Source organism: Plectropomus leopardus, chromosome 6 (assembly GCF_026936395.1).
Source record: "Plectropomus leopardus strain MGB_pleo_1.0 chromosome 6, ASM2693639v1, whole genome shotgun sequence".
In the NCBI taxonomy this organism is placed as follows: domain Eukaryota; kingdom Metazoa; phylum Chordata; class Actinopteri; order Perciformes; family Serranidae; genus Plectropomus; species Plectropomus leopardus.
Genome location: NC_142181.1, coordinates 132,843 through 160,827, shown reverse-complemented (window position 1 = coordinate 160,827; position 27,985 = coordinate 132,843). Strand labels below are relative to the sequence as shown.

Here is a 27,985-nt window from a genome sequence, read left to right as displayed (position 1 = left end):
GGGACAGGTGTGAGGACGGCTGAGTTTTATTGATAAGACAATGTCTCAGAGTTTAAGGCTTCAAGGCGATGGCTGATAATTAAACTGAAACACAAAACCAACACTCTCTTTGGTCCCTAAAAGACGGACGGATGGACAGGAAACAACATCAGACAGGAGACGCAGCTCGTCTTCATCCACTGCAGAGTCTTCGTCAGGACATCTCTGTCCTCAAACGACATCGACTCCAAAGTTCATTTACAGTTTATACAAGAAATAAATATGTGTCCCCTCGCAGTGTCTCCTCTCATTTGCTCCTCACAGTGTCCCCTTAGTGTCCTGTTGGCCGCCTGGGGACGTTCAATAGTTCTAAAAGTTGTATTTTAAAGGATTCTGCTGCGTCCTGGTCCCACACAGCTGGACTGGTCAGGTGACCTGGACTGGTCAGAGGAGGCAGGTAGAGCACGAGTCCTGCTGGCCATCCAAATACTGATCCTACAGACTCAGACCAGGTTCAGGTCTCAGGGGGTTCTCTGACTGGTCCTGGTCTAAGAGAGTCCTCTGACTGGTCCTGCTGGTCCAGGTCTCAGGGGGTTCTCTGACTGGTCCTGCTGGTCCAGGTCTCAGGGAGTCCGGTCTGGATCCTGGATGACCAGGATCCGCAAATTTTGAACGTGGTGTTTGTGAGTTTTGGGATGAGTCGTGTTGTGTGATTGGTTCAGAGATCACTCTGATGATAAAGTCTCTGCGACCTGATTGGTCAGTGGCTGAGACGTCAAGGCACTGACAGATCATCTGATTGGTTCTGAGAAACAGTGGATCAATCACAGTGATGTGATGTCACAGGGTCAGAGGTCAGAGGTCAGGTGTTCGATGGCAGCAGAGGTAGGAGGAGCACAGCTGTCGCGCTATGACAACAAGGAACAGTCAGATTAAAAAGAAACTCTTTGTTATTAACGATACTTCATTAAGATTTTTAACATTACGTTATTAATGTTATCTTATTCATATAATTAATGATATGTCATTAACATTATTAACATTAAATTATTAACGTTATTTTATTAATATCATTATTGATGCCATTCACATTATTAACATCGTTATTAAGGATATATTATTAACACTATTAAAATGACGTTATTAACGTAATTGTATTCATGTCATTAACGATACGTTAACACGTTCTGTTAATATTATTATCGTAACAATATTAATGATATGTTATGTTAACATTAACTTTTCATTATTAACAATGCATTATTGACATTATTAACATTATGTTATTAACGTTATCTTATAAATATCATTGATATGACATTAATGTTATCTTATTAATATAATTAACAATACGTTAACATAATAAACATTTTGTTATTAACGATACATCAACATAATTGTGTTAAAGTTAGCTTATTATTATTATTATTAACAATACTTCATTAACATTAACATTACGTTAACGTTTTATTAATATTGTTGATATATCATTTACATTAACATTATGTCATTAACAATACGTTATTAACATTATTAACATGACGTTAGCATTATATTCATATTAATAATACATTACATTATTATTTATTTATTTATTATTTATTTATTATTTGTTATTAACATTAATAATACATTAATAAAATTATTAACATTGTTATTAACGTTATGTTATGACACATTATTAACATTACATTATTAATGATACATTGATGTAATTTTATCAATATTATTAACATAACGTTATTAAGAATGTTATTAACATAATTATCATTACATTATTAGCAATATGTTATTAACGTTATCTACATCACGTTAACGATGTGGTATTAACATTATCAGTGTTATGTTATAAATGTTATTAACATTATTAATGTTATGTTGTTAATGTTTATGTTCTATTAACTTTCTAACATTATTTTGTTAATGTTATGTTATAAATGTTATCAACATTATTTTTTATTTTTTGTCGTTTACATTTTTTCCATTATTACCATTACTAACATTGTGTTGCTAACATTATTCAAATTATTGACATTTTTAACATTGTAAGTTTAATGTTACCATATTAGTGTTCCATTATTAATGTTACATTATTACCTTAACATTATTTTCAGGTTTAGTATTACACTTAATGCTACTACTACATTAACATTAACATTATCAACATTATTAGTGTTACTTTATTCACTTTATTATCATTATTAGTATTATCAGCACTTCTAACATTATTAAAGTTATTAATGTTCTGTGATTAACATTACTAAAATTATTCAACATAATTAACGTTATTAACATAATGCCTTCGTGTTATTTAAAATACTAACATTACATTATTAAATTTATAAACGTTACACAATACCTTCACATTATTAAAAATATTAACATTATATTATTGAAATTATAAACGTGATTAACATCATTGTTACCAATGTTACCACTATTAACAATATTTACATTATTCATGGTATTGGCTTCGTTATATTATGCTATTAACATTATTTACCATATTTATGATGCATTATTACCTTACCTTTAATGGTATTAGTAACATTCTTATAACAATATCTACATAAAAAATGTTATTAACGTTAACATTATTAATGTTATTAACATTAACAATATTTATATCACTTTATCAATGTTATTACCGTTAACATTTTTATTATTAATATCACTATTAACATTCAAGTTATCAATTTCAAATCATTCATATTTTTTATCTTATTAACATTATAAACATTCCTATCAGTGCTCACATGACAGCAGTCACGCCTCGCTGGCACTGCTGTTCCTGTTGAGCTCCCTGATCCCCTGCAGGATCCTCTTCATGTGACCCACCTTCGTTATCCCGAGGTCCTGAACACACACACACAGTGACACACAGTGACACACACACACACACACACACACACACACAAATAACATATTGATGAGACTAAATCAATCAACCTGCTGTCCAGCATGCAGCCGACCAATGACACCATATTTAGAGATCAGAGCTAGTTAGGGCTGCACCTAATGATTATTTTATCGATTAATCTATCAATTATTTTTTCAATTAATCTTTTTTTTTTATTGATCTAACTGTTATTTTTTTTATTACTCAATTAATATAACAACAATTTTACTGAAAAATACATTTTAAAACTTGTCATACAATGCAGGGCATTACTTCCCAAAGAAAAATTGCCAAGTCTTAATGGGCAGTCTGTGTTTTACAGTCTGATATAAAGTCTCTCCAAAATAAAATTAATACAAGAGCTTTACGTTACGTGAATCGACGTATCTATGTAATCAATTACGTCGCTTACGTCGATGCGTCGCCCTAGCCCTACAGCTAATGACTAAGCACATTTCGAGATCAGAGTTAATGACTGCACATTCAGAGATCAGGACTAACAACTCGGCACATTCAGAAATCAGAGCGAATGACTTGGCACATTCAGAAATCAGAGCGAATGATTTGGCACATTCAGAAATCAGAGCGAATGACTCTGCACATTTAGAGTTCAGAGCTAATGACTCAGAACATTTACAGATTAGAGTTAGTGACTTGGCACATTCAGAGATCAGGGCTAATGACGCGGCACATTTATAGATCAGCGCTAATAAATTGGTACTCTTAGAGATCAGAGTTAATGACTCGGCACATTCAGAGGTCAGAGCTAATGACTCGGCACATTTAGAGATCAGCGCTAATGAATTGGCACTCTTAGAGATCAGAGTTAATGACTCGGCACATTCAGAGGTCAGAGCTAATGACTCAGCACATTCAGAGATCACAGCTAATGACTCGGCACATTTATAGATCAGCACTAATGAACTGGCACTCTTAGAGATCAGAGTTAATGACTCGGCACACTTAGAGATCAGAGCTAATGACTTGGTACATTTACAGATCAAAGTTAATGATTCGGCACATTCAGAGTGCAGAACTTATGACTTGGCACATTTACATATCAGAGTTAATGACTTGGCACATTCGGAGATCAGAGCTAATGACTCGGCACATTCAGAGTTAATGACTCGGCAAATTTAGAGTTAATAACTCGGTACCTTCAGGTCCCTCCTCTCCAGGTGGATGAGCTCAGCTCCACGGACGTCGTGTCCAGTAAAGATGTCTTTATATTCAGTGAGACAGAGAAAGTCAAGCCACGCCCCCACCTCGTCTGTCCCCCACTGATGAACTGAGACACCGACAGGAAATGGATCAGACAGGGAACATCCCAACACTTTCAAAATAAAGTTAACCAGAATCAACTCAAATCAACAACCAGAGGCAGGGACAGGGACAGAGCCAGCTCACCTGGCAGAGATAGAGACAGAGACAGCTCACCAGACAGAGACAGAGACAGAGACAGAGACAGGAGCAGAGACAAGGACAGAGACAGCTCACCTGACAGAGACAGGGACAGAGGCAGCTCACCTGGCAGAGGCAGAGACAGAGACATGGCCAGAGACAACTCACCTGACAGAGACAGAGACAGGGACAGGGACAGAGGTAGCTCACCTGGCAGAGGCAGGGAAAGAGACAGCTTACCTGGCAGAGACAAAGTGGCGCATGTCTCTCTGTTCTTGTTGTTTTTGTCTTTTTTGAACTTCGGGACGAGACGAAATTTGGCACTCCGACTGCGTTTTGAGAAATCTGTCAGAGGACCCTGAAGACACAAAATCAGACAAAGGGACAGACAGAAAGACAGACAAACAGTCAGATGAGGAGACAGACAGACAGAGAGACGGACTTATACTTCGCTGTCTTCAAGGATCTTCAGGACTTGTTCAAGCAAATTAAATTTCCAGGTCCAGGACGCTACAGTGACTGAGTGTCCAAGTGTGTTTACCTCACTGTCTGAGGGGTCGAGGTAGGGACACAGCCAGGGGACATCCCCCAGCCTGCGGAGCTGCTGGGACACCGAGCTCAGAGCTGCGTCCAGCTGCTCCTGCTGAGGAGGATCCAGCTGCTGCAGAGACACGTCCACAAAACCTTTAGAGACCCCAGAAACATCATGCAGCAGAGACAGAGGGACATACAGAGACACTTACCATGGACATCTTTCCAGCCAGCAGCAGCTCTGTCTCACTGAGCAATGCTTTGACATTACTGACCATGTCCAACACCACGCTGCAGCTCAGGGCCTGGACACACAGGGACAGGGACAGAGAGAGAAAGAGACAAAGACAAGGACAAAGACAGAGACAGGGACAGGGACAGGATTTGGACACAGAGACAGAGTTGGCATCTTTAAAGGTACTCGTCTGTAGACTGAAGTCTCATGATGACATGACAGCGTTCGGTTGATGAAGTTTTTGTCTGTGATTGTCTGGATCCCAGAGCAGATGAAGACTGAGGGAACCGTTCCCTCACAGACGTCCGTCCTCTGGAGACAGGTTGGACTCACCTTTGTTGCTGTTAGCAGAAGATTCTCAGTGTTTCTGAGAAGCCTCTGGTGTGGACAAAGACCTGACCTGAGGTCCACACTGCAGGACCATTAGCCTGTCTCCAAAGTGTCGGTCCACGCGGCTGTCACACGGACAGCGCCGAAGTTCAGTGTGAGCGTGACGTGTGTGACTGAGACTGAGACCGGCAGGAAGCAGGAAGCAGTGTGTGTTACCTCGCAGCTCTTGGAGTTGGCGTAGACCACGTCCATGGCCTTCGAGCTGGCGTTGACGGCGTGAGCCAATTCCTGTTCCAGACTGTGGTGAGACTGAGCCACCTCCCGGATACTGAGACACAAAACAGACGCAAATATATCAGCATATAATAAATATACAAAAATATATCCGAATATAATGAATATAAACCATGATGTCAACAAACACACAACACAAATAGAGACAGCATCAGTATATTAAAATATCTGTCAGAGTACGGAATCACACGAACACTGAAACTGATGCTGATGTTTCTGTAACTGTACAGGAAAAATAAAAATAAACTAAAAATCAAAATAATAACTCTAAATAATAATAACATTAATGACAATAGTAACAATAATCATAATAATAATAACAACAACAACATTGCATGGTGTAACCTGTGTATGAGTGCTCCTGCTGCCTGACCGAACTCGCTGACGAGTGACGCCTCCTCCTCAGAGAGGATCTCTGGCTGAGAGCACAGAGGGGGCTGGGGGGGGGGGGGCCTCACAAACTCACACTTCTGTTTGTCCTCCCACGACTTCAGGGTGCTCTCAAACGCCTAAAACACACACACACACACAGTGACACACACACGCACGCACACACACACACACACACACACACACAGTGACACACACACGCAGTGACACAGTGACACACACACACACACACACACACACAAACACACACTGTTGAGGTTTCTTGAAGATGTTTCACCTCTTTTCCAAAAAGCTTCTTCAGTTCTAAACGCTGACTGGCCAAGAGCTGGAGAATAAAGCCTAATTATAGTTAGGGCTGGCTCAGACTCTCCTCTTTGATAAAGCTTATAGTTAGGGCTGACTCAGACTTACCTTGAACCAGCCCCTAGTGAGGTGATGTATTTAGTACTCACTCTGTCCCTAGTCAGGGTCTGCGTTCTGTTTTTGTGGATGATCTTGATGTAACCTGGAGGCTGAACCCAGGCCTCCCCGTCCACCTGCACCGGGACACCTTCATCACCCAGGATGGTGATCTTCACTGTCCGACACTAAGACAGAGAGACAGACAGAGTCAGAAGGTCAGAGAGACAGAGACAGACAGAGACAGACAGAAAGAGAGCTAGAGACAGAGACAGAGAAAAAAACTGAGACAGACAGGGACAGAGATAGCGATAGACGGACAGACAAAGGGAAGGACAGTGAGACAGAGGGACAGACAGACAGAGACAGTGACCGGCAGAGGAACAGACAGGGACACGTGTACCTGTGCGATGCGGTGGTGCTGCAGGTTGATGACTCGGGACACGGCCATCTGCATGCTGCCGAACACGGCGACCACCTCCAGGATCTTATCATCGAAGGACGGTGCTGTGAAGGTCTGAGAGACAGACAGGAAGTGACATCACTAATCAATCAACAGACAGACAGGTAGACGGGTCAACCAATCACATGACAGCGTGCTCAGAGAGGGTCGGTTCTCACATCGTCCTCTTTGGTACCTCCCCAGAAGTTGGTTCCTCCGGCATAACTGGGGATGTTCAACACAGCGATGCCTTGAAGACTGGGCAGAGGGATCGGACGCCCATCACACTGCACACACACACACACACACACACACACACACACACAGACACACACACACACACACACACACACACACACACACATAAACGCAGACAAACACACACACACACACACACACACACACACACAGACACACACACACAAACGCAGACAAACACCCACAGACACACACACACACAGACACACACACAAACGCAGACAAACACACACACAGAGACACACACACACACAGAAAAAGACACACACAGAAACACAAAGAAAAAGACACACATAGAGAAACACACACACACACACACACACACACACACACACACAGACAGGGTGTTATTTATGTATCAGTTGACCTGGTTCAGTTAAACTGGTCCAGCTGACCATTGACCTGGTCCAGTTGACCATTGACCTGGTCCAGTAGACCTGGTCCAGTTGAACTGGTCTGAAACCAGCAGAACCAGCAGCAGTGGGCTGTGTCTCACCTCCAGGAGAACCTTCTGTTCCAGGTTCTTGTAGGTTCTGTGCAGCAGCTCTTTGGTTCCCAGAACTCCATACCACATCATGTTCTTCGTCCGACTCCTGAACGTACAAACAACACACAACACGCATCAGCTCACCTGTGCACATCTCACCTGCTCACTGATTGGATACAGGCTCCATAATGTCATGCAGAGGTTGTGCTGGATGTTAGTCCCTCTGACAGACTGTGACGGTGCATGAAAGACTGTAACAGTGCATGAAAGACTGTGACGGTGCATGAAAGACTGTAACAGTGCATGAAAGACTGTAACAGTGCATGAAAGACTGTGACGGTGCATGAAAGACTGTGACGGTGCATGAAAGACTGTAACAGTGCATGAAAGACTGTGACGGTGCATGAAAGACTGTAACAGTGCATGAAAGACTGTAACAGTGCATGAAGGACTGTTAAGGGCTGTGATGGTGTATGACGTGTATGACAGTCTGTGACAGTGTATGAAGGTCTGTGATGGTGTATGAGAGATTGTGATGGTGTATGACGGTCTGTGACGGTGTATGACAGTCTGTGATGGTGTATGATGTGTATGATGGTCTGTGATGGTGTATGATGTGTATGACAGTCTGTAATGGTGTATGACGGTCTGTGACGGTGTATGGCGGTGTATGGCGGTCTGTGACAGTCTGTGACGTGTATGGCGGCCTGTGACGGTGTATGACGGTCTGTGACAGTGTATGGCGGTGTATGGCGGTCTGTGACAGTCTGTGACGTGTATGGCGGTCTGTGACGGTGTATGGCGGTCTGTGACGGTGTATGACACACTTGTGTACCTGCACTTCTCTGGATGTTCGTCCCTCTTGTTGTTGAAATCCAGAGAGATTTTGGCGTCCAGTCCGATTCCAAAGTAGTTGTTCATGACACACTTCTCTGTGTAGCAGTCCCTGAACACACACACACACACACACACACACACACACACACACGTTGATGACATCATGAGGCCATGGCACCGTGATGTCATGGATGAAGGTGAACATGAGTCTCACATGTTGTCAGGATCACAGCTGAAAGGGTCGGCGTTCACCAGCAGGCGGCTGATTACTGAGCTGCTGGACAGAGAGCCCGAGATCCCCCGGAGACCTGAGGGGACAGAGGACAGACAGAGGACACATCAGAAGACAGAGTGCCCGAGATCCCCCCTGAGACCTGAGGGAACATAAGACAGAGAGAGGACATGTCAGGCTGATTACATCATCATGTCCAAAGTGAGGACAGCTGGTTACCTGGATACAAGATCTTTGTGTTCAGCATGGGCATGATGTCTCTACTTCCTGTCTGGACAGGAAGGGACGTAGAGCTGCCCAGAGACAGACTGCCTTTACTGATGAGCTTCTCACAGGGTGTCTTACTGACTGCAGAGACAGACAGGTCAGAGAGACAGACAGGTCAGACAGACAGGTCAAAGAAAGACCTGTCAGAGACCGGTCAGACAGATAAGCCAGATCAGAGCGACAGACAGGTCAAAGACAGAAAGGTCAGAGACAGAAAGGTCAGAGACAGACAGGTCAGACAGACAGACAGGTCAAAGACAGACAGGCCAGAGACAGACAGGTCAGAGAGACAGACAGGTCAAAGACAGAAAGGTCAAAGACAGACAGGTCAGATAAAGACAGGTCAGAGAGAAAGACAGGTCAAAAAGACAGACAGGTCAGACAGAGAGACAGGTCATAAAGACAGGTCGAAGAGACATGTCAGAGACAGACAGGTCAGAGAAACAGACAGGTCAAAGACAGACAGGTCAAGGACAGACAGGTCAGACAGACAGGTCAAGGACAGACAGGTCAGACAGACAGGTCACTGACCTCTGCGTGTGTTGCAGTGTTTGGCACTGTAGGACGACTGCAGAGACATCTTGTCCTCGTCGACGTCCTCATCCTCCTCCACCAGACCCTCGTCCTCCTCGGCCCGGCTGAGACAGAAGAGCTGCTGCTGTGTCTGAGCGTTCTGCTCGTCCACCGCTAGGGACAGACAGGACACAGGGACACCCACGACACTCAGGGACATTGATCAGCTGGAGACATGAAGACTGAAACAACCTGTCTGTCTCTCAATCCGTCTGTCTGTCTCTCTGCCTGTCTCTGTCTCTGTCCCTGTCTGTCCTACCTTTCTCGGTGTGTTCGATGATCTGTCTGATGGCTTTCTTCAGGCTGTTGGCTCTCAGCATCAGCTGCTCTCGGGGTTTAAAGATGGCAGCGGCTGAGGAGGTGGCGTTGGTGCGTGGCGAGCAGGGCAGGGCGTGAGGATGATGATGATGATGATGAAGAGGAGGCGGCGCGACTCCCTCGGCCTCCTCCTGCTCCTCGGCAATAGTCGGGGGAGGAGCCGGGGGAGGCAGGGTGGAGGCCTGAGACTCCTCGTTCAGAGTCTTCAGCAGAGAGTCCAGCTTCTCCTTCAGCACGCCACACTGACAACACACACGACTCAGCATGAAAAACGATGACTCAGCACATCAGTCAGCATGAAAAACATGACTCAGCACATCAGTCAGCATGAAAAACATGACTCAGCACATCAGTCAGCATGAAAAACATGACTCAGCACATCAGTCAGCACGACAACTTGTTGTTAGTGTCCAACATGTTGGACAAACGGAACTTTTCACGTTTTCTCGGCAGAAGTTACAGATTTGATGCTGGACTGAGATCTGAATGAACCTTCTTAGCCATGGCCTCCGACTCCTCCGAGCTCTCCGTGTTCTTCTCGTACGCCTTGCCGACACGAGCCACGAAATCCTTGACGGTCTCACACAGAACCCTGAAAATACAGCACAAACGTGCTTATATATGTCACTAACATATTTATATATATATGTCAGTTACATGCTTATATATATATATATATATATATATATATATATATATATATATATATATGTCACTAACATGTTTATACATATATGTCACTAACATGTTTATATATGTCACTAACATATCTATATATGTCACTAACATATTTATATATATATGTCACTAACATGTTTATACATATATGTCACTAACATATTTATGTCACTAACATATTTATATATATGTCACTAACATATCTATATATGTCACCAACATATTTATATATATGTCACTAACATATATGTCACTAACATATTTATATATGTCACTAACATATTTATATATGTCACTAACATTTTTATCTATATATATGTCACTAACATATTTATATCTATATATGTCAGTAACATATTTATATATATGTCACTAAGATATTTATATCTATATATGTCAGTAACATATTTATATATGTCACTAACATGTTTATATATGTCACTAACATGTTTATATATATATGTCACTAACATATTTATATCTATATATGTCACTAACATATTTATATATGTCACTAACATGTTTATATATATGTCACTAACATGTTTATATATATATGTCACTAACATGTTTATAAATATATATGTCACTAACATATTTATATATATGTCACTAACATATTTATATATGTCACTAACATATCTATATATGTCACTAACATGTTTATATATATGTCACTAACATGTTTATATATATATGTCACTAACATATTTATATATATGTCACTAACATGTTTATATATATATATGTCACTAACATGTTTATATATATATGTCACTAACATATTTATATATATGTCACTAACATGTTTGTATATATATGTCACTAACATATTTATATATATATGCCACTAACATGTTTATATATATATGTCACTAACATATTTATATATATATATGTCACTAACATATCTATATATGTCACTAACATATTTATATATGTCACTAACATTTTTATATATATATGTCACTAACATATTTATATATATGTCACTAACATGTTTATATATATATGTCACTAACATGTTATATATGTCACTAACATGTTTATACATGTCACTAACATATCTATATATATGTCACTAACATGTTTATATATATATGTCACTAACATATTTATATATATGTCACTAACATATATGTCACTAACATATTTATATATGTCACTAACATATTTATATATGTCACTAACATTTTTATCTATATATATGTCACTAACATATTTATATCTATATATGTCAGTAACATATTTATATATATATGTCACTAACATATTTATATCTATATATGTCAGTAACATATTTATATGTCACTAATATGTTTATATATATGTCACTAACATGTTTATATATATATGTCACTAACATGTTTATAAATATATATGTCACTAACATATTTATATATATGTCACTAACATATTTATATATGTCACTAACATGTTTATATATATATGTCACTAACATGTTTATATATATGTCACTAACATATTTATATATATGTCACTAACATGTTTATATATATATGTCACTAACATGTTTATATATATATGTCACTAACATATTTATATATATGTCACTAACATGTTTATATATATATATATGTCACTAACATATTTATATATGTCACTAACATATCTATATATGTCACTAACATATGTATTTATGTAACTAACATTTCTATATATATGTCACTAACATATTTATATATATATGTCACTAACATATTTATATATATGTCACTAACATATTTTTATATATATGTCACTAACATATTTATATATGTCACTAACATGTTTATATATATGTCACTAACATATTTATATATATGTCACTAACATATTTTTATATATATGTCACTAACATATTTATATATGTCACTAACATGTTTATATATATGTCACTAACATATTTATATATATGTCACTAACGTATTTATATATGTCACTAACATATCTATATATATCACTAACATATCTATATATATGTCACTAATATATTTATTTATGTCACTAACATTTCTATATATATATGTCACTAACATATTTATATATATATGTCACTAACATATTTATATATATGTCACTAACATATTTTTATATATATGTCACTAACATATTTATATATGTCACTAACATGTTTATATATATGTCACTAACATATTTATATATATGTCACTAACATATTTATATATGTCACTAACATATCTATATATATCACTAACATATTTATATATATGTCACTAACATATCTATATATGTCTCTAACATATTTATATATATGTCACTAACATATTTATATATGTCACTAACATATCTATATGTCACTAACATGTTTATATATATATGTCACTAACATATTTATATGTCACTAACATGTTTATATATATATGTCACTAACATATTTATATATATTTATGTCACTAACATGTTTATATATATGTCACTAACATATTTATATATATGTCACTAACATGTTTATATATATATATATGTCACTAACATATTTATATATATATGTCACTAACATATTTATATATGTCACTAACATATCTATATATGTCACTAACATATGTATTTATGTAACTAACATTTCTATATATATGTCACTAACATATTTATATATATATATGTCACTAACATATTTATATATATGTCACTAACATATTTTTATATATATGTCACTAACATATTTATATATGTCACTAACATGTTTATATATATGTCACTAACATATTTATATATATGTCACTAACGTATTTATATATGTCACTAACATATCTATATATATCACTAACATATCTATATATATGTCACTAATATATTTATTTATGTCACTAACATTTCTATATATATATGTCACTAACATATTTATATATATGTCACTAACATATTTATATATATGTCACTAACATATTTTTATATATATGTCACTAACATATTTATATATGTCACTAACATGTTTATATATATGTCACTAACATATTTATATATATGTCACTAACATATTTATATATGTCACTAACATATCTATATATATCACTAACATATTTATATATATGTCACTAACATATCTATATGTCTCTAACATATTTATATATATGTCACTAACATATTTATATATGTCACTAACATATCTATATGTCACTAACATGTTTATATATATATGTCACTAACATATTTATATGTCACTAACATGTTTATATATATATGTCACTAACATATTTATATATATTTATGTCACTAACATGTTTATATATATGTCACTAACATATTTATATATATGTCACTAACATATTTATATATATATATGTCACTAACATGTTTATATATATATATATATGTATGTCACTAACATGTTTATATATATATGTCACTAACATGTTTATATATATGTCACTAACATATCTATATATATGTCACTAACATGTTTATATATATATATATATATGTCAGTAACATGTTTATATATATGTCACTAACATAATTATATGTCACTAACATGTTTATATATATATGTCACTAACATATCTATATATATGTCACTAACATGTTTATATATATGTCACTAACATATTTATATATATGTCACTAACATGTTTATATATATATGTCACTAACATGTTTATATATATATGTCACAAACATATTTATATATGTCACTAACATATCCATATATATGTGACTAACATGTTTATATATATGTCACTAACATGTTTATATATATATGTCACTAACATATTTATATATATGTCAGTAACATGTTTATATATATATGTCACTAACATATCTATATATATGTCACTAACATGTTTATATATATATATGTCACTAACATATCTATATATATGTCACTAACATGTTTATATATATATGTCACTAACATATTTATATATATATGTCACTAACATATTTATATATGTCACTAACATATTTATATATATGTCACTAACATATTTATATATATATATGTCACTAACATGTTTATATATATATGTCACTAACATATTTATATGTCACTAACATGTTTATATATATATGTCACTAACATTTATATATATGTCACTAAGATGTTTATATATATATGTCACTAACATGTTTATATATATATATGTCACTAACATATTTATATATATGTCACTAACATATTTTTATATATATGTCACTAACATATTTATATATGTCACTAACATGTTTATATATATGTCACTAACATATTTATATATATGTCACTAACATATTTATATATGTCACTAACATATCTATATATATCACTAACATATCTATATATATGTCACTAACATATTTATTTATGTCACTAACATTTCTATATATATATGTCACTAACATATTTATATATATATGTCACTAACATATTTATATATATGTCACTAACATGTTTATATATATGTCACTAACATATCTATATATATGTCACTAACATGTTTATATATATATATGTCAGTAACATGTTTATATATATGTCACTAACATAATTATATGTCACTAACATGTTTATATATATATGTCACTAACATATCTATATATATGTCACTAACATGTTTATATATATATGTCACTAACATATTTATATATATGTCACTAACATGTTTATATATATGTCACTAACATGTTTATATATATATGTCACTAACATATTTATATATATATGTCACTAACATATTTATATATGTCACTAACATATTTATATATATGTCACTAACATATTTATATATATATATGTCACTAACATGTTTATATATATATGTCACTAACATATTTATATGTCACTAACATGTTTATATATATATGTCACTAACATTTATATATATATGTCACTAAGATGTTTATATATATATGTCACTAACATGTTTATATATATATATATCACTAACATATTTATATATATGTCACTAACATATTTTTATATATATGTCACTAACATATTTATATATGTCACTAACATGTTTATATATATGTCACTAACATATTTATATATATGTCACTAACATATTTATATATGTCACTAACATATCTATATATATCACTAACATATCTATATATATGTCACTAACATATTTATTTATGTCACTAACATTTCTATATATATATGTCACTAACATATTTATATATATATGTCACTAACATATTTATATATATGTCACTAACATATTTTTATATATGTCACTAACATATTTATATATGTCACTAACATGTTTATATATATGTCACTAACGTATTTATATATATGTCACTAACATATTTATATATGTCACTAACATATCTATATATATCACTAACATATTTATATATATGTCACTAACATGTTTATATATATGTCACTAACATATTTATATATATATGTCACTAACATGTTTATATATATGTCACTAACATGTTTATATATGTCACTAACATATTTATATATATGTCACTCACGTATTTATGTATGTCACTAACCTTGTTGCACAAACACGTATTTACATACCACACAAACATGTATTTATATGCGTAACTAATGTATATTTGTGTACATGTACATGTTCCATACGTGAACACACTCATACATGTATCAGTGACCGTCACAAACACATACACTTACCTGGCGGAGGAGATGACAACAGAGTGCTGGTCTGAGGTCAAGATCTTGGACAGGTGAGCCGCCACTGAGTCCTCATAGGTCAGAATCTGCTGAACCTGGATCAGAGGACAAAAACACTGAGATCAGTACAGGTGAGCACAGTCAGGTGAGGACGGTCAGGTGAGCACTTCCTCTTACCTCTGAGTCTTCACTGCAGTCCTCTGTGACGGTGGACGCAGAGTGTTGCCGTGGAAACTTGGTCTCATAGACCATGATGCTCCACCTACAGTAAGAAAAGGACAGTCAGTTACCTGTCTCAGGTGTGTGTTACCTGTCTAAGGTGTGATTACCTGTCTCAGGTGTGTGTTACCTGTCTCAGGAGTCAGTTACCTGTCTCAGGTGTGTGTTACCTGTCTAAGGTGTGATTACCTGTCTCAGGTGTGTGTTACCTGTCTCAGGAGTCAGTTACCTGTCTCAGGTGTGTGTTACCTGTCTCAGGGGTCAGTTACCTGTTTCACGTATGCGTGTTACCTGTCTCACATAATTGTGTTACCTGTCTCTGATGTGTGTTACCTGTCTCAGGTGTGTGTTACCTGTCTCAGGTGTGTGTGTTAGCTGTCTCAGGCATGAGGGTTACCTGTGTCAGGTGTCTTTTACCTGTCTGACATCAGTTACTTGTCTCAGGTGTGTGTTACCTGTCTCAGGCGTCAGTTAACTGTCTCAGGTGAGTGTTACCTGTCTCACGTGTGTGTTACCTGTCTCAGGTGTCAGTTAACTGTCTCAGGTGTCAGTTAACTGTCTCAGGTGAGTGTAACATATCTAAGGTGAGTGTAACCTGTCTCAGGTGTGAGTGTTACCTGTCTCAGGTTTCAGTTACCTGTCTAAAATGTATTACCTGTCTCACTTGTGTGTAACTTGTCTCAGACGTGTGTTACCTGTCTCAGGTGTGAGTGTTACCTGTCTCAGGTGTGTGTTACCTGTCTCAGGTGAGTGTAACCTGTCTCAGGCTTATGTTACCTGTCTCAGGTGTGATTGTTACCTGTCTCAGGTTTCAGTTACCTATCTAAGATGTATTACCTGTCTCACTTGTGTATTACCTGTCTCAGATGTGTGTTGCCTGTCTTACATTAATGTTACCTGTCTCAGTTGTTAATTGTCTCAGGTGAGTGTAACCTGTCTCAGGTGTATGCTACCTGTCTCAGGTGTGAGTGTTACCTATCTCAGGTGTGAGTGTTACCTGTCTTAGGTGTGAGTGTTACCTGTCTCAGACGTGTGTTACTTGTCTCAGATGTGAGTGTTACCTGTCTCAGGTGTCAATTACCTCTCTAAGGTGAGTGTTACCTGTCTCAGGTGTGTGTTACCTGTCTAAGGTGAGTCTGCCTGTCTCAGGTGTGAGTGTTACCTGTCTAACATCTTGGTGCTGGCTCTCTCCAGTTTCTCCAGTATCTGAGGCAGCTGCGTGTCGTCATCGCAGGCTGAACCCCAGCCCAGAACCCGGGCCAGATCGTTCCCGGTCCCCAGAGGAAGGACTCCCAGCTGACACTGCGACAAACAAGCAAAAAAACAAACAATGAAACAAACAAACAACATGATGAACAACAAGTTGACAGGGACAGTTTGTCCTCTTAACATCCATTTAGAGTTACAGTGTGAGATGCAGGCTGACGGGGACATTTCTTATGTTTGACCAGCGTGTCCTCGTCCTGTGGTAGATAAGATGGACTCCAGAGGACGCACCTGTTTGTGCAGCGTGAGGGCGTCAATCTCGGACAGGACCCAACCGACGCTGCCGTCTCCTCCGCATACCAGGATTCTGAAGGTGTCAAACTTCTGGAACAGACGCAGACTGAGACAGACAGTTTATGTTTACACCGGGGCACTTTTCACACGTCCACACATGTCCGTCCTTGTCTCTGTCTGTCTGTCAGTCTCATGTCTTATTCTGTCTGTCTGTCTCTGTCTGTCTCATATCTCTGTCTCATGTCAGTCAGTCAGTCTTTCTGTCTCACATCTTTGTGTCTCTGTCTGATGTCTCTGTCTGATTGTCTCATTTCTCAGTCAGTCAGTCAGTCTTTCTGTCTGTCTGTGTGTCTGATGTCTCTTGTTCTTCTGTCTGATGTCTCTGTGTCTTTCTGTCTCTGTTTGTCTGTGTGTCTCACCCCAGGTGTGGTCCCCCGTTCATCAGGTCAAAGACCTGTGCCGGGTTCAGCAGCTGTTTGAAGCGTCTAAGGAACTTGACGCCCTGATTGTCTCCACTCTTAGAGTTGACAAAGACCAGCAGAGGACTGGTGCAGGACGGAGGACAGGACGCCTTCCAGAAACCTGAGGACACAGACCAGCGATCAGTGTGTGGACTCAGGTATGTCTCAGGTGTGTTTGTCTCAGGTATGTCTCTTAGGTGCGTCTCAGTGTGTGTCTCAGGTGGTGTCTCACCGTCAGAGTCAATGCTGTTGAGTGCAGTCGGAGGGATGACTGACACTTTGCACTGTCCCAGAGGACACTTGGAGGACAGCTGCTCCTTACAACCTGAGTGCACCTGGAGGACAAAGGGACATGTGTCAGACTACACCTGTATTATAATGTCTTCCAGGAGGACATCTCTGCTGTCCAGTGTCTCACCATGGCTTTACACCAGAGACACCTCCAGTCCTGCAGACGGAGGACGCTGCCACACGTCTTCTCACAGACGTTACACTTGGCAGAGACAGACAGGTTGCCCTCCAACCACTGGTGAGGCATGGACACCTGAGGACAGAGGACACAGGTCAGAGGACAGCTGGAAAGATTCACTTTTGAGTCCAGAATGCTGCTGTATGTCTCACCCCGTCCTCGTCCTCAATGATGTCCTTCCCGATAGAAGACAGAGTTGTCCACTTACAGTTGTTGGTCGCCCGGACTGCACAGCGCTTATGAGCCTTAAACTTACAAACTGAGGATAGACAGAGAAGGACAGACAAGGACAGAGACACACACAGAGACAGACAGATATAATAAAGTTGTGTCCACAGATGTCGCTGTAGGACACAGTTCATAAACATAAACACACAGAGACATAAAATATACAGAGAATAACTGTGGAGGGACACGCTCACTGTCTCTCTGTCTGTCCTCTATGTGTCCTCTGTGTGTGTCCGCTTTGTGTGTCCTCTGTGTTAGTCTTCTGTGTGTGTCCTCTTTGTGCATCCTCTGTGTGTGTACTGTGTGTGTGTCCTCTGCATGTCCTCTCTTTGTCCTCTGTGTGTGTCCTCTGTGTCCTACCTTCACAGGAGAGGCCGTGGGACGTCACCCCGGACAGAGCCTCCCTGCACACGTTGCAGTAAGTCGGTCTGGCATGAGAGCAGGCGTACCAGTTGTGCATGCCGCTGAAATGGTCCATGCTGTACTGGGTGGACTGGGAGAGACAGACACAGTGAGAGGATGAGAGGACACATCTAAGCCATCAACATGCCTGTCCCCATCCCAACTAGGCTTTTTAAGGAAGTTTTGACCTTAAAGGACAACTCTTTGTTAGATATAATCAGTGTGTCTTTATTAACGGGCGATGTACCCCAGTCTTTTAAAGTAGCTGTCATTAAACCTCTTCTAAAGAAGCCCATTCTCCATCCTGAGGTTTTATCTAGCTATAGACCGATATCTAATCTCCCCTTTATTTCTAAAATCCTTGAGAGAGTGGTTGCTCATCAGCTCTGTGACTTTCTCCGAGACAACAGTTTATTCGAGGACTTTCAGTCAGGCTTCAGAGTTCATCATAGCACAGAGACGGCACTAGTAAAAATTAATAACGACTTATTTATCGCTTCTGACACGGGTCTGGTCTCTGTTTTAATCCTATTAGATCTCAGTGCTGCATTTGACACCATTGACCATCAAATCTTACTGCACAGACTGGAACACTTCATTGGCCCTAAAGAAACTTACTTATCAAATCGTTACCAGTTTGTTCATATTAACGATCAACCCTCCGCACATACTAAGGTCTGCTTCGGAGTGCCACAGGGTTCTGTGCTCGGACTAATCCTTTTTACTTTATATATGCTTCCTCTAGGCAACATTATTAGAAATCACTCTGTAAATTTCCATTGTTATGCTGACGATACGCAGCTGAAACCAATCAGTTATCTAGTCAAGTCAAGTCAATTTTATTTATCGAGCCCATATCACAAAACATGGTTTGCCTCAGAGGGCTTTCAAACATGTCTTAAAGATGTAAAAGCCTGGATGAGCTGTAATTTCCTGATGGGAAATTCAGACAAAACTGAAGTTATGGTTCTTGGCCCCGAACACCTCAGAAGCTCCCTTTCTAACGATGTAATTTCTCTAGATGGCATTACCTTGGCCTCTAGCACAACTGTAAGGAACCTCGGAGTTTTATTCGATCAACATCTATTTTTGCCGCCCATTTAAAACAAACCTCCAGGACTACTGTCTTTCACTTGCGTAACATCACAAAAATTAAACATACCCTGTCCCAAATAGCTGACAAAAAATTAGTATACACATTTGTTACTTCTAGGCTGGATTACTGTAACTCCCTATTATCCGATTGCCCCAAAAAATCTCTTAGGTCTCTCCAACTGGTGCAGAACGCTGCTGCTCGTGTTCTAACAGGAACCAAGAAAAGGGATCATATTTCTCCTGTTTTAGCTTCTCTGCACTGGCTCCCTGTGAAATCCAGGATTGAGTTTAAAATCCTCCTCCTTACTTACAAAGCTCTAAATGTTCAGGCTCCGTCCTATCTGTCGCAGCTCATAGTTCCTTACCAACCCTCAAGATCACTGCGCTCTGAAAATGCAGGGTTACTTGTGGTTCCCAAAATTTCCAAAAGTAGGTTAGGAACCAGAGCCTTCAGCTACCACGCTCCTCTCCTATGGAACCATCTTCCATTTTCGGTCAGGGAGGCAGACACCGTCTCCACTTTTAAGGGTATGTTTAAGACTCTCCTCTTTGATAAAGCTTATAATTAGGGCTGGCTCAGGTTACCTGGACCAGCCCCTAGTTAGGCTGACATAGGTTTAATCTGCTGGAGGACTTTCTATGATACGCTGAGCTCCTTTTTCCTTCTCTTGCTCCTCCAACTGAAAACGCTCATGTCTGTTTACTGCATTACGCTAACTCCGTTGCCTCTCTGGAGCATTCCTGCTCCCTTGTCTCCTAGTTTTCCCGGATCCTGGCTGCCATCTTGGCTGCGCTTGATCGTGGTGATAGCTGTGCTGGTGCTGTGATCCTGCCTTTGGCTGTGCTCGTGATGTAGTTGCACTGATACTGTACCCCCGGCTCACCCTGATCGTGGTCTTGGGTTTGCCATCTCTGTGGTCCTGTCTGAAGCTACACCTGTGTTGTTGGTCCTGGTTGTGCCGATGCCATGATCGTGATCGTGCCATGACAATATTTGCACATAACATAACATGCTATCATAGAGTGCATTTGGCAATTTCACACCTATTGTTACTGCAATATGACATGCATCTCTTCCTATTATTGCTGTGCCCCCCCTTCCTCTCCCCCTCTCTCCCCCTCTCTCTTTCTCTTTCCTTTTTGTCGTTATTGTATTTCAGTTGGTATTTACGACATCTATTGCTCGTCCGTCCATCCTCATCATCCTCTGCTGCTCTTCCTGAGGTTTCTTCCTCTTTTCCCCCGTTACAGGGGTTGTTTTTTGGGAGGTTTTCCTCAGGTGATGTGAGGGTCTCAGGGCAGAGGGAGGGTGCCTGCTGTAAAGCCCTCTGAGGCAAACTGTGTTTTGTGATAATGGGCTTTATAGATAAAAATTGACTTGACTTGACTACTGGGTGTACTGGGAAAGACACAGTAAGAGGCTGGACTGGGAGAGACAGACAGGGAGCGAGACGGGGACACACCTCATAGTTGTGTCTGTTCTGGACACTGCGCAGCGCTGCCATCCACTCCTCCATCTCCTTCCTGTTATCAGCACAGAGGATGAGACGACGACACGGAGTTATGACCTACACACACAGAGAGACACACACACACACACACAGACACACACGGATACTATTGATTATTGATCAGTCTGTGTATTGGCTGACTCTCTCACTCTGAACAAATGTGTTGTGTCTCTGAGGGTTAGTGATGACATCAAACGGCGCCGGCAGCATCACATGATCCGACAAACACGACGCAGCTTCATCTGAACTGTTGCGACTGGAAACCAACAGCAAACATTTGTTTTTAAACCGACAATTCAACACGTGATGCCGTGAAACACAACAACAGCTCACACTGATTCCAGTCTTCACTCATGAGAGGATCATTAACAGCTATACATATATACATATATATGTATATGTATATATGTATAAATACAGATATATGTTTAGATATATATTTATCTATAGATAGATCGATAGATGTATATTAGAGATGAAGATTACATATCAGGAAGAGAAATAAAGGTGATGTATAAAGAAATGTGTTGTGTAGTTTGCACTGGATTCATGCATGCGCATAGTTTTAAACATCTGGATTTTTTTGCGCAGACGACATGTTTCAGTCGGAAATCCACGCTAGTCTTTGTACAGGAGGCCCCTGGTCCTGTCCAGAGGTCCAGGTCCTGCTCTTCACTGTGTCCACTGTGTCTACATTAGCCCCGCCCACTTCTTCTTCTGCAACTCCAGCCCACTTCCTGTCTGTCGCCATGACGACCCTCCGACTCCATAAATACAAAGCCTCCTCCACAGGAAGTGACCACCAAAGGGCCCACCAAAGTAAGAGTCACAGCTCAGCTGAAACTCCTCCTCTCTCTCCACAGCCACTCTGCTGGGACTACTTTCAGTGGCGGAGTGATCAACACGAGCTTCATCTGTGAGAAAAACTTCACATGTTTTTACGTGATGAAGAGGAGCGTGTGTTGGTGATGAAGACTCACGGTGAAGCTGTTGTTGACGTTCTTGGTGCTGGACTCCGCCACGCTGGCGTCCGTCAGGTCAACCTCGTCAAAGATGATGGACTGCAGACAGGAAGCACTGTGAGGTCACAGAGAACTATCTGGAGGCCACGCCCACACCGTGATGTATCAGGTGACTCACCTTGGCGGTCTGAGCGTAGTACAGCGTCCTCCCTCTCAGTTTGAAGTATCGTCTCTTCCAACGCTGGAACGAGTTTGTCTGTTTCATCAGAGTGCCCTCCTTCAGCACCGTCTGCAACATTCACACACACAGCATTATTCACACACACACACACACACACTTCATTGTTCACACAGGTGGCATTATTTACACATATTTCATTATTCACACACAGCATTATTCACACACACACACACACACACACACACAGCATTACTCACAAACAATTTAACACGTTGTGTTGTTTCTGTAAAATAAAGTACATGTGATTATTGCCGTAAAATAAAGTGTGTGTGATTATTGCCGTAAAATAAAGTGTGTGTGATTATTGCCGTAAAATAAAGTGTGTGTGATTGTTGCTGTAAAATAAAGTGTGTGACTGTTGCTGTAAAATAAAGTGTGTGACTGTTGTCAGTGAGACAAATAGCTGACAGTCGTCTTGTGATGAAGTGAAACAACAGCAGCTTTCACTGACAAACAGGAAACAGTTTTACTGCTGTGGGGTCTCTGTGTCACCTGACCTCATGACATCACAAACATTTCATTCACACCAACATCAGAAAAAAAACTGTGAGCGTTGAAATGATCCTAAAATAAAGATGACAGTGGCTGATCTCACAGTTTAGCTCTGGCTCGTTTCCAGTTGTCGTTCTTTATGTTTTAAACTGTAAAATGATGAAATCTCTAAATGTGGATGATTCAATTAATTTGTTCATGAACTCAGACTCGCAGTTTGAATTGGATGTTTTTATGAGTAGTTTGTTTTCATGTTTTTATGTGTAGTTAGTTTGATGTTTTCATGTGTAGTTAGTTTGATGTTTTCATGTGTAGTTAGTTTGATGTTTTCATGTGTAGTTAGTTTGTAGTTTTGTAAACATTATTTAGGAAGTAAAGAGTCAGGAGTCTTTGAACACACCGTCTGTGTCTGCAGTTCCTGCTGCACATGAATGCCTCGTGGTTTCCCACAGCACTCCTTCTTCATGTGAAATCTCCTAAAACATCAGCAGCTTTAAATAGAAACGGACTTCCTGTGACTCACTCGTTTACGTCAGTGTGAACCGCCACCTTCAGGGACCGTGTGAGCGCCCCCCATCCCCCCTCTGTTAGCAGACTGCAGATGAACGACACGCCCTCAGACTTCCCAAACATCCCCCTCTGACTACCGCTGAAATACACAGAACCCGTCCACCAACAACCAGACAGGATTCACACGCCAACAACCAGACAGGATTCACACGCCAATAAAAACACCAGTCAGACAGTAAATCTTCTCTGAATTCAGTACTGACATGACTAACATTCAAAATTAGAAACTTTATTGTTTTCTGTCTGCAACAAAACAACAACACACCGGGACAGAATCAACCTTGACCTTTGACCTCAGGCTGCCCTGCTGACTGTATGGAGGACCAGCTGGTGCAGAACGCTGCTGCTCGTGTTTTAACAGGAACCAAGAAAAGGGATCATATTTCTCCTGTTTTAGCTTCTCTGCACTGGCTCCCTGTGAAATCCAGGATTGAGTTTAAAATCCTCCTCCTTACTTATAAAGCTCTAAATGGTCAGGCTCCGTCCTATCTGTCACAGCTCATAGTTCCTTACCAACCCTCAAGATCACTGCGCTCTGAAAACGCAGGGTTACTTGTGGTTCCCAAAGTCTCCTAAAGGAAGACAGGAACCAGAGCCTTCAGCTACCACGCTCCTCTCCTGTGGAACCATCTTCCATTTTCGGTCAGGGAGGCAGACACCGTTTCAAACTTTAAGGGTAGACTTAAGACCTTCCTCTTTGATAAAGCTTATAATCAGGGCTGGCTCAGGCTGCCTGGACCAGCCCATAGTTAGGCTGACATAGGTTTGACCTGCCGGGGGACTTTCTATGATACACTGAGCTCCTTTTTCCTATACTATACCCATGGGTTAGAGTGCATTTAGTAATTTCACACCTATTGTTACTGCAATGTGACATGCATCTGTTTCCATCATTGCTGTGCCTCTCCCCCTCTCCCCCCCTCTCTCCTCCTCTCTCCTCCTCTCTCTTTCTCTTTCCTTTTTGCCATTATTGTACTTCATTTGTTATTTACGACATCTATCGCTCGTCTGTCCATCCTGAAGAGGGATCCCTCATCATCCTCTGCTGCTCTTCCTGAGGTTTCTAACTTTTTTTTCCATTTCAGGGGTTCTTTTTGGGGGGAGTTTTTCCTCAGGTGATGTGAGGGTCTAAGGGCAGAGGGATGTCGTGCGCTGTAAAGCCCTCTGAGGCAAACCGTGTTTTTGGATAATGGGCTCTATAGATAAAATTCACTTGACTTGACTTAACTTAAATGAACTGGATGAACCAGTTTTACCGGTGACCGATAAACCGGTTAATTTCTGCACGGTTTACAGGCTAAATGTCTATTATTCTCCGTCATGATGAACCGGAGGACCGTTATGTCTCCAAACGCCGACATATTTAACCGGCTTCACTGCTCCCGTCCCCCGGCCTGTGGTCCACCATCATCCCAGAGAGCAGCGCACCTCGGGCGGTGGGCCGCGGCAGGAAACAGCGGGGCTTCCCGTCGGGCCTGAGACCTTCAGCTAGCCGCAGTTCGCCTAGTTAACCTCAAACTGCCGCTTTCTGCCCGTAAACTGCTGCAAATAAACAGCATTTCCCCCTAAACCGTTTTATTTTTTATAAGTTTTACCTGCTTTATGTCCCGTTTTAGCCCCGGGCTGGATTCCGGTTTACTGGAGTTAGCGCGGAGCTAAACATCAATTTAAGGCTTAACGATTAAAACAAAAATAATTATTTTTTAAAAATGAAACAGACTTCAAACGTTACAAATAAGTCATTCGCTACGTTTAACCCACTAATATTCCCCGTGATGTACCGGGAGTTTTAATGCAGCAGCTGTGGCCGTTAACCCCAAATGTACCGTTTTCTGTGGCAGACAGACGAACTGCACCAAACTCCATTTAAAATCCGTCTCAATTTTAACTTGCGTCGTTCATAATAGAATATGCGCAATATAAAAACTAAAATTAAATTGGTCCAATGTTCAAAATCACCCACTCATCAAATCGGCATTAACCACAATCCACGAAACAGCTCGAATTCACATTAAATATCCGTTGCTTCAGACGATTCAGCTGCTCGCTGCCGCCGACCACGGCAAGAAATGTCTGTGTCAAAGCTGTCACTAAAGATTAATTTTAATAAAAGTGGGTGAAGTTTGGTGTGTTTGATGCGAGCCGTAAGATACAGCCGCCCCTGGATGTTCACAACATGTTTTGATACATGTTAAAAGTTAAAGTTAACGGGCCTCCTGAGGAAACCCTTAATTGTAGGAATTTTTTCATGGAGTTCGGTGCGCGGTCCTCTCCTGGAGCAGAGCGGGGCAGCCCGGGGCCGTGTGTGGCCCTCCCACGCTGAATGAAAAGAGACGCTGACCGGATATAATGTCCGCTGACGGTGAACCGTCTTTGACCCCCCTCGTACCTTGCTGCGGATCTGTCCGGACGTAGACACTTTCCGGATGAGTTTCTGCGGGGTTCCGGGCTCCTGCTCCGGCTCGCTGTCCGACGACTCGTCCGGGCACCGGGCCGCCGCAGACTCCGGTCCCCCTGCCTCCGCCATCCTGCCGTCAGACCCCCGGGAGGAGCATCGAGGCGGCCGGCGCCCTCCAGCGGCCGAGACCGGACAACACACCCTGAGAGGGGGGTTACTGACAGCTGCCGGACTACCCCTGCTGTTACAACAACAACAACAACAACAACAACAACAACAACACACAACAACACACAACGACAACACACAACAACGACACACAACATTAACACAAAACAACAACAACACACAACAACAACACACAACATCAACAACACACAACAACAACAACAACACACAACAACAACAACAACAACAACAACACACAATAACAACAACAACAACAACACAAAACAACAACAACAACACACAACTCCAACAACAACAGCAACAACACACAACAACAACAACACACCAACACACAACAACAACAACATCAACACAAAACAACAACACACAACAGCAACAACAACATCAACACAAAACAACAACAACACACAACAACAACACAACAAAACAACAACACACAACAACAACATCAACAACACAAAACAACACCAACAACAACACAATAACAACACACCAACAACAACAACACACAACTCCAACAACAACAGCAACAACACACAACAACAACAACACACCAACACACAACAACAACACACAACACCAACACACCAACAATAAAATGCTTATTTTATTGCTTGTGAATTGTATTTTGTCTCCTTTCATGTCTCTGTGTGCAATTCTGTGTTTTTCACTGCCGACTGTCTTGGCCAGGTCTCCCTTGAAAACGAGATTCTTAATCTCAGTGGGACCAACCTGGTTATACAACGGTTAAATAAATAAAATAATAACAATGGCAACAGCATCAACAACAACAGCAAAGGCAAAAACAACACTGACATCAACAACAACAAAAACAACGGCATGATCTATAATGATCAAATAATGATCTATAATGATCAAATATGATTTGTAATGACCAAATATGGTTTATAATGATCAAATATGGTTTTTAATGATCTATAATGATCAAATATGATATATAATGATCTATAATGATCAAATAATGATCTATAATTATCTATAATGATCAAATATGGTTTTTAATGATCTATAATGATCAAATAATAATCTATAATGATCAAATATGATTTATATTGATCTGTAATGATCAACAGAGGTTTGC

At 39.7% G+C, this 27,985-nt stretch overlaps 1 protein-coding gene across 3 annotated transcripts; it reads right to left on the bottom strand.

The window, feature by feature from the left end:
- Nucleotides 1-8: 8 nt before the first annotated feature.
- Nucleotides 9-26,856, bottom strand: dgkd (diacylglycerol kinase delta). Of its 3 annotated transcripts, none has more exons than XM_042487741.2 (31): nucleotides 26,686-26,856; nucleotides 23,172-23,282; nucleotides 23,012-23,092; nucleotides 21,984-22,088; nucleotides 19,384-19,516; nucleotides 18,948-19,054; nucleotides 18,745-18,870; nucleotides 18,559-18,661; nucleotides 18,285-18,447; nucleotides 17,863-17,971; nucleotides 17,528-17,667; nucleotides 16,324-16,408; nucleotides 16,147-16,241; nucleotides 10,365-10,464; nucleotides 9,814-10,114; nucleotides 9,513-9,668; nucleotides 8,934-9,062; nucleotides 8,697-8,790; nucleotides 8,481-8,591; nucleotides 7,655-7,751; nucleotides 7,080-7,187; nucleotides 6,862-6,975; nucleotides 6,512-6,646; nucleotides 6,015-6,178; nucleotides 5,592-5,703; nucleotides 5,023-5,115; nucleotides 4,821-4,940; nucleotides 4,520-4,637; nucleotides 4,036-4,166; nucleotides 2,736-2,835; nucleotides 9-887 (listed from the first exon to the last, which is right to left on the bottom strand). In XM_042487741.2, exons 1-30 carry the CDS (start codon nucleotides 26,821-26,823, stop codon nucleotides 2,746-2,748), a joined length of 3,669 nt encoding a protein of 1,222 aa, XP_042343675.2. In that variant the 5' UTR covers nucleotides 26,824-26,856; the 3' UTR covers nucleotides 9-887; nucleotides 2,736-2,745. The 3 variants fall into 3 exon arrangements, with proteins under 3 accessions (XP_042343675.2, XP_087934509.1, XP_087934510.1); XM_088078383.1 differs by lacking the exon at nucleotides 26,686-26,856 and adding an exon at nucleotides 25,892-26,058; XM_088078384.1 differs by lacking the exon at nucleotides 26,686-26,856 and having other exon boundaries at nucleotides 21,984-22,044; nucleotides 23,172-23,217.
- Nucleotides 26,857-27,985: the final 1,129 nt, after the last annotated feature.

Bases quoted from the DNA above. Each gene is read 5' to 3' on its own strand.
- dgkd (XM_042487741.2), bottom strand. From the start codon at position 26,823: ATGGCGGAGGCAGGGGGACCGGAGTCTGCGGCGGCCCGGTGCCCGGAC. The intron at 16,409-17,527 runs GTAACACTCACA...TTCTTACTGTAG, and splicing joins AGCACCAAGATGTTAGACAG to GTGGAGCATCATGGTCTATG. The intron at 5,116-5,591 runs GTAACACACACT...CTGTGTGTCCAG, and splicing joins CCAACTCCAAGAGCTGCGAG to GCCCTGAGCTGCAGCGTGGT.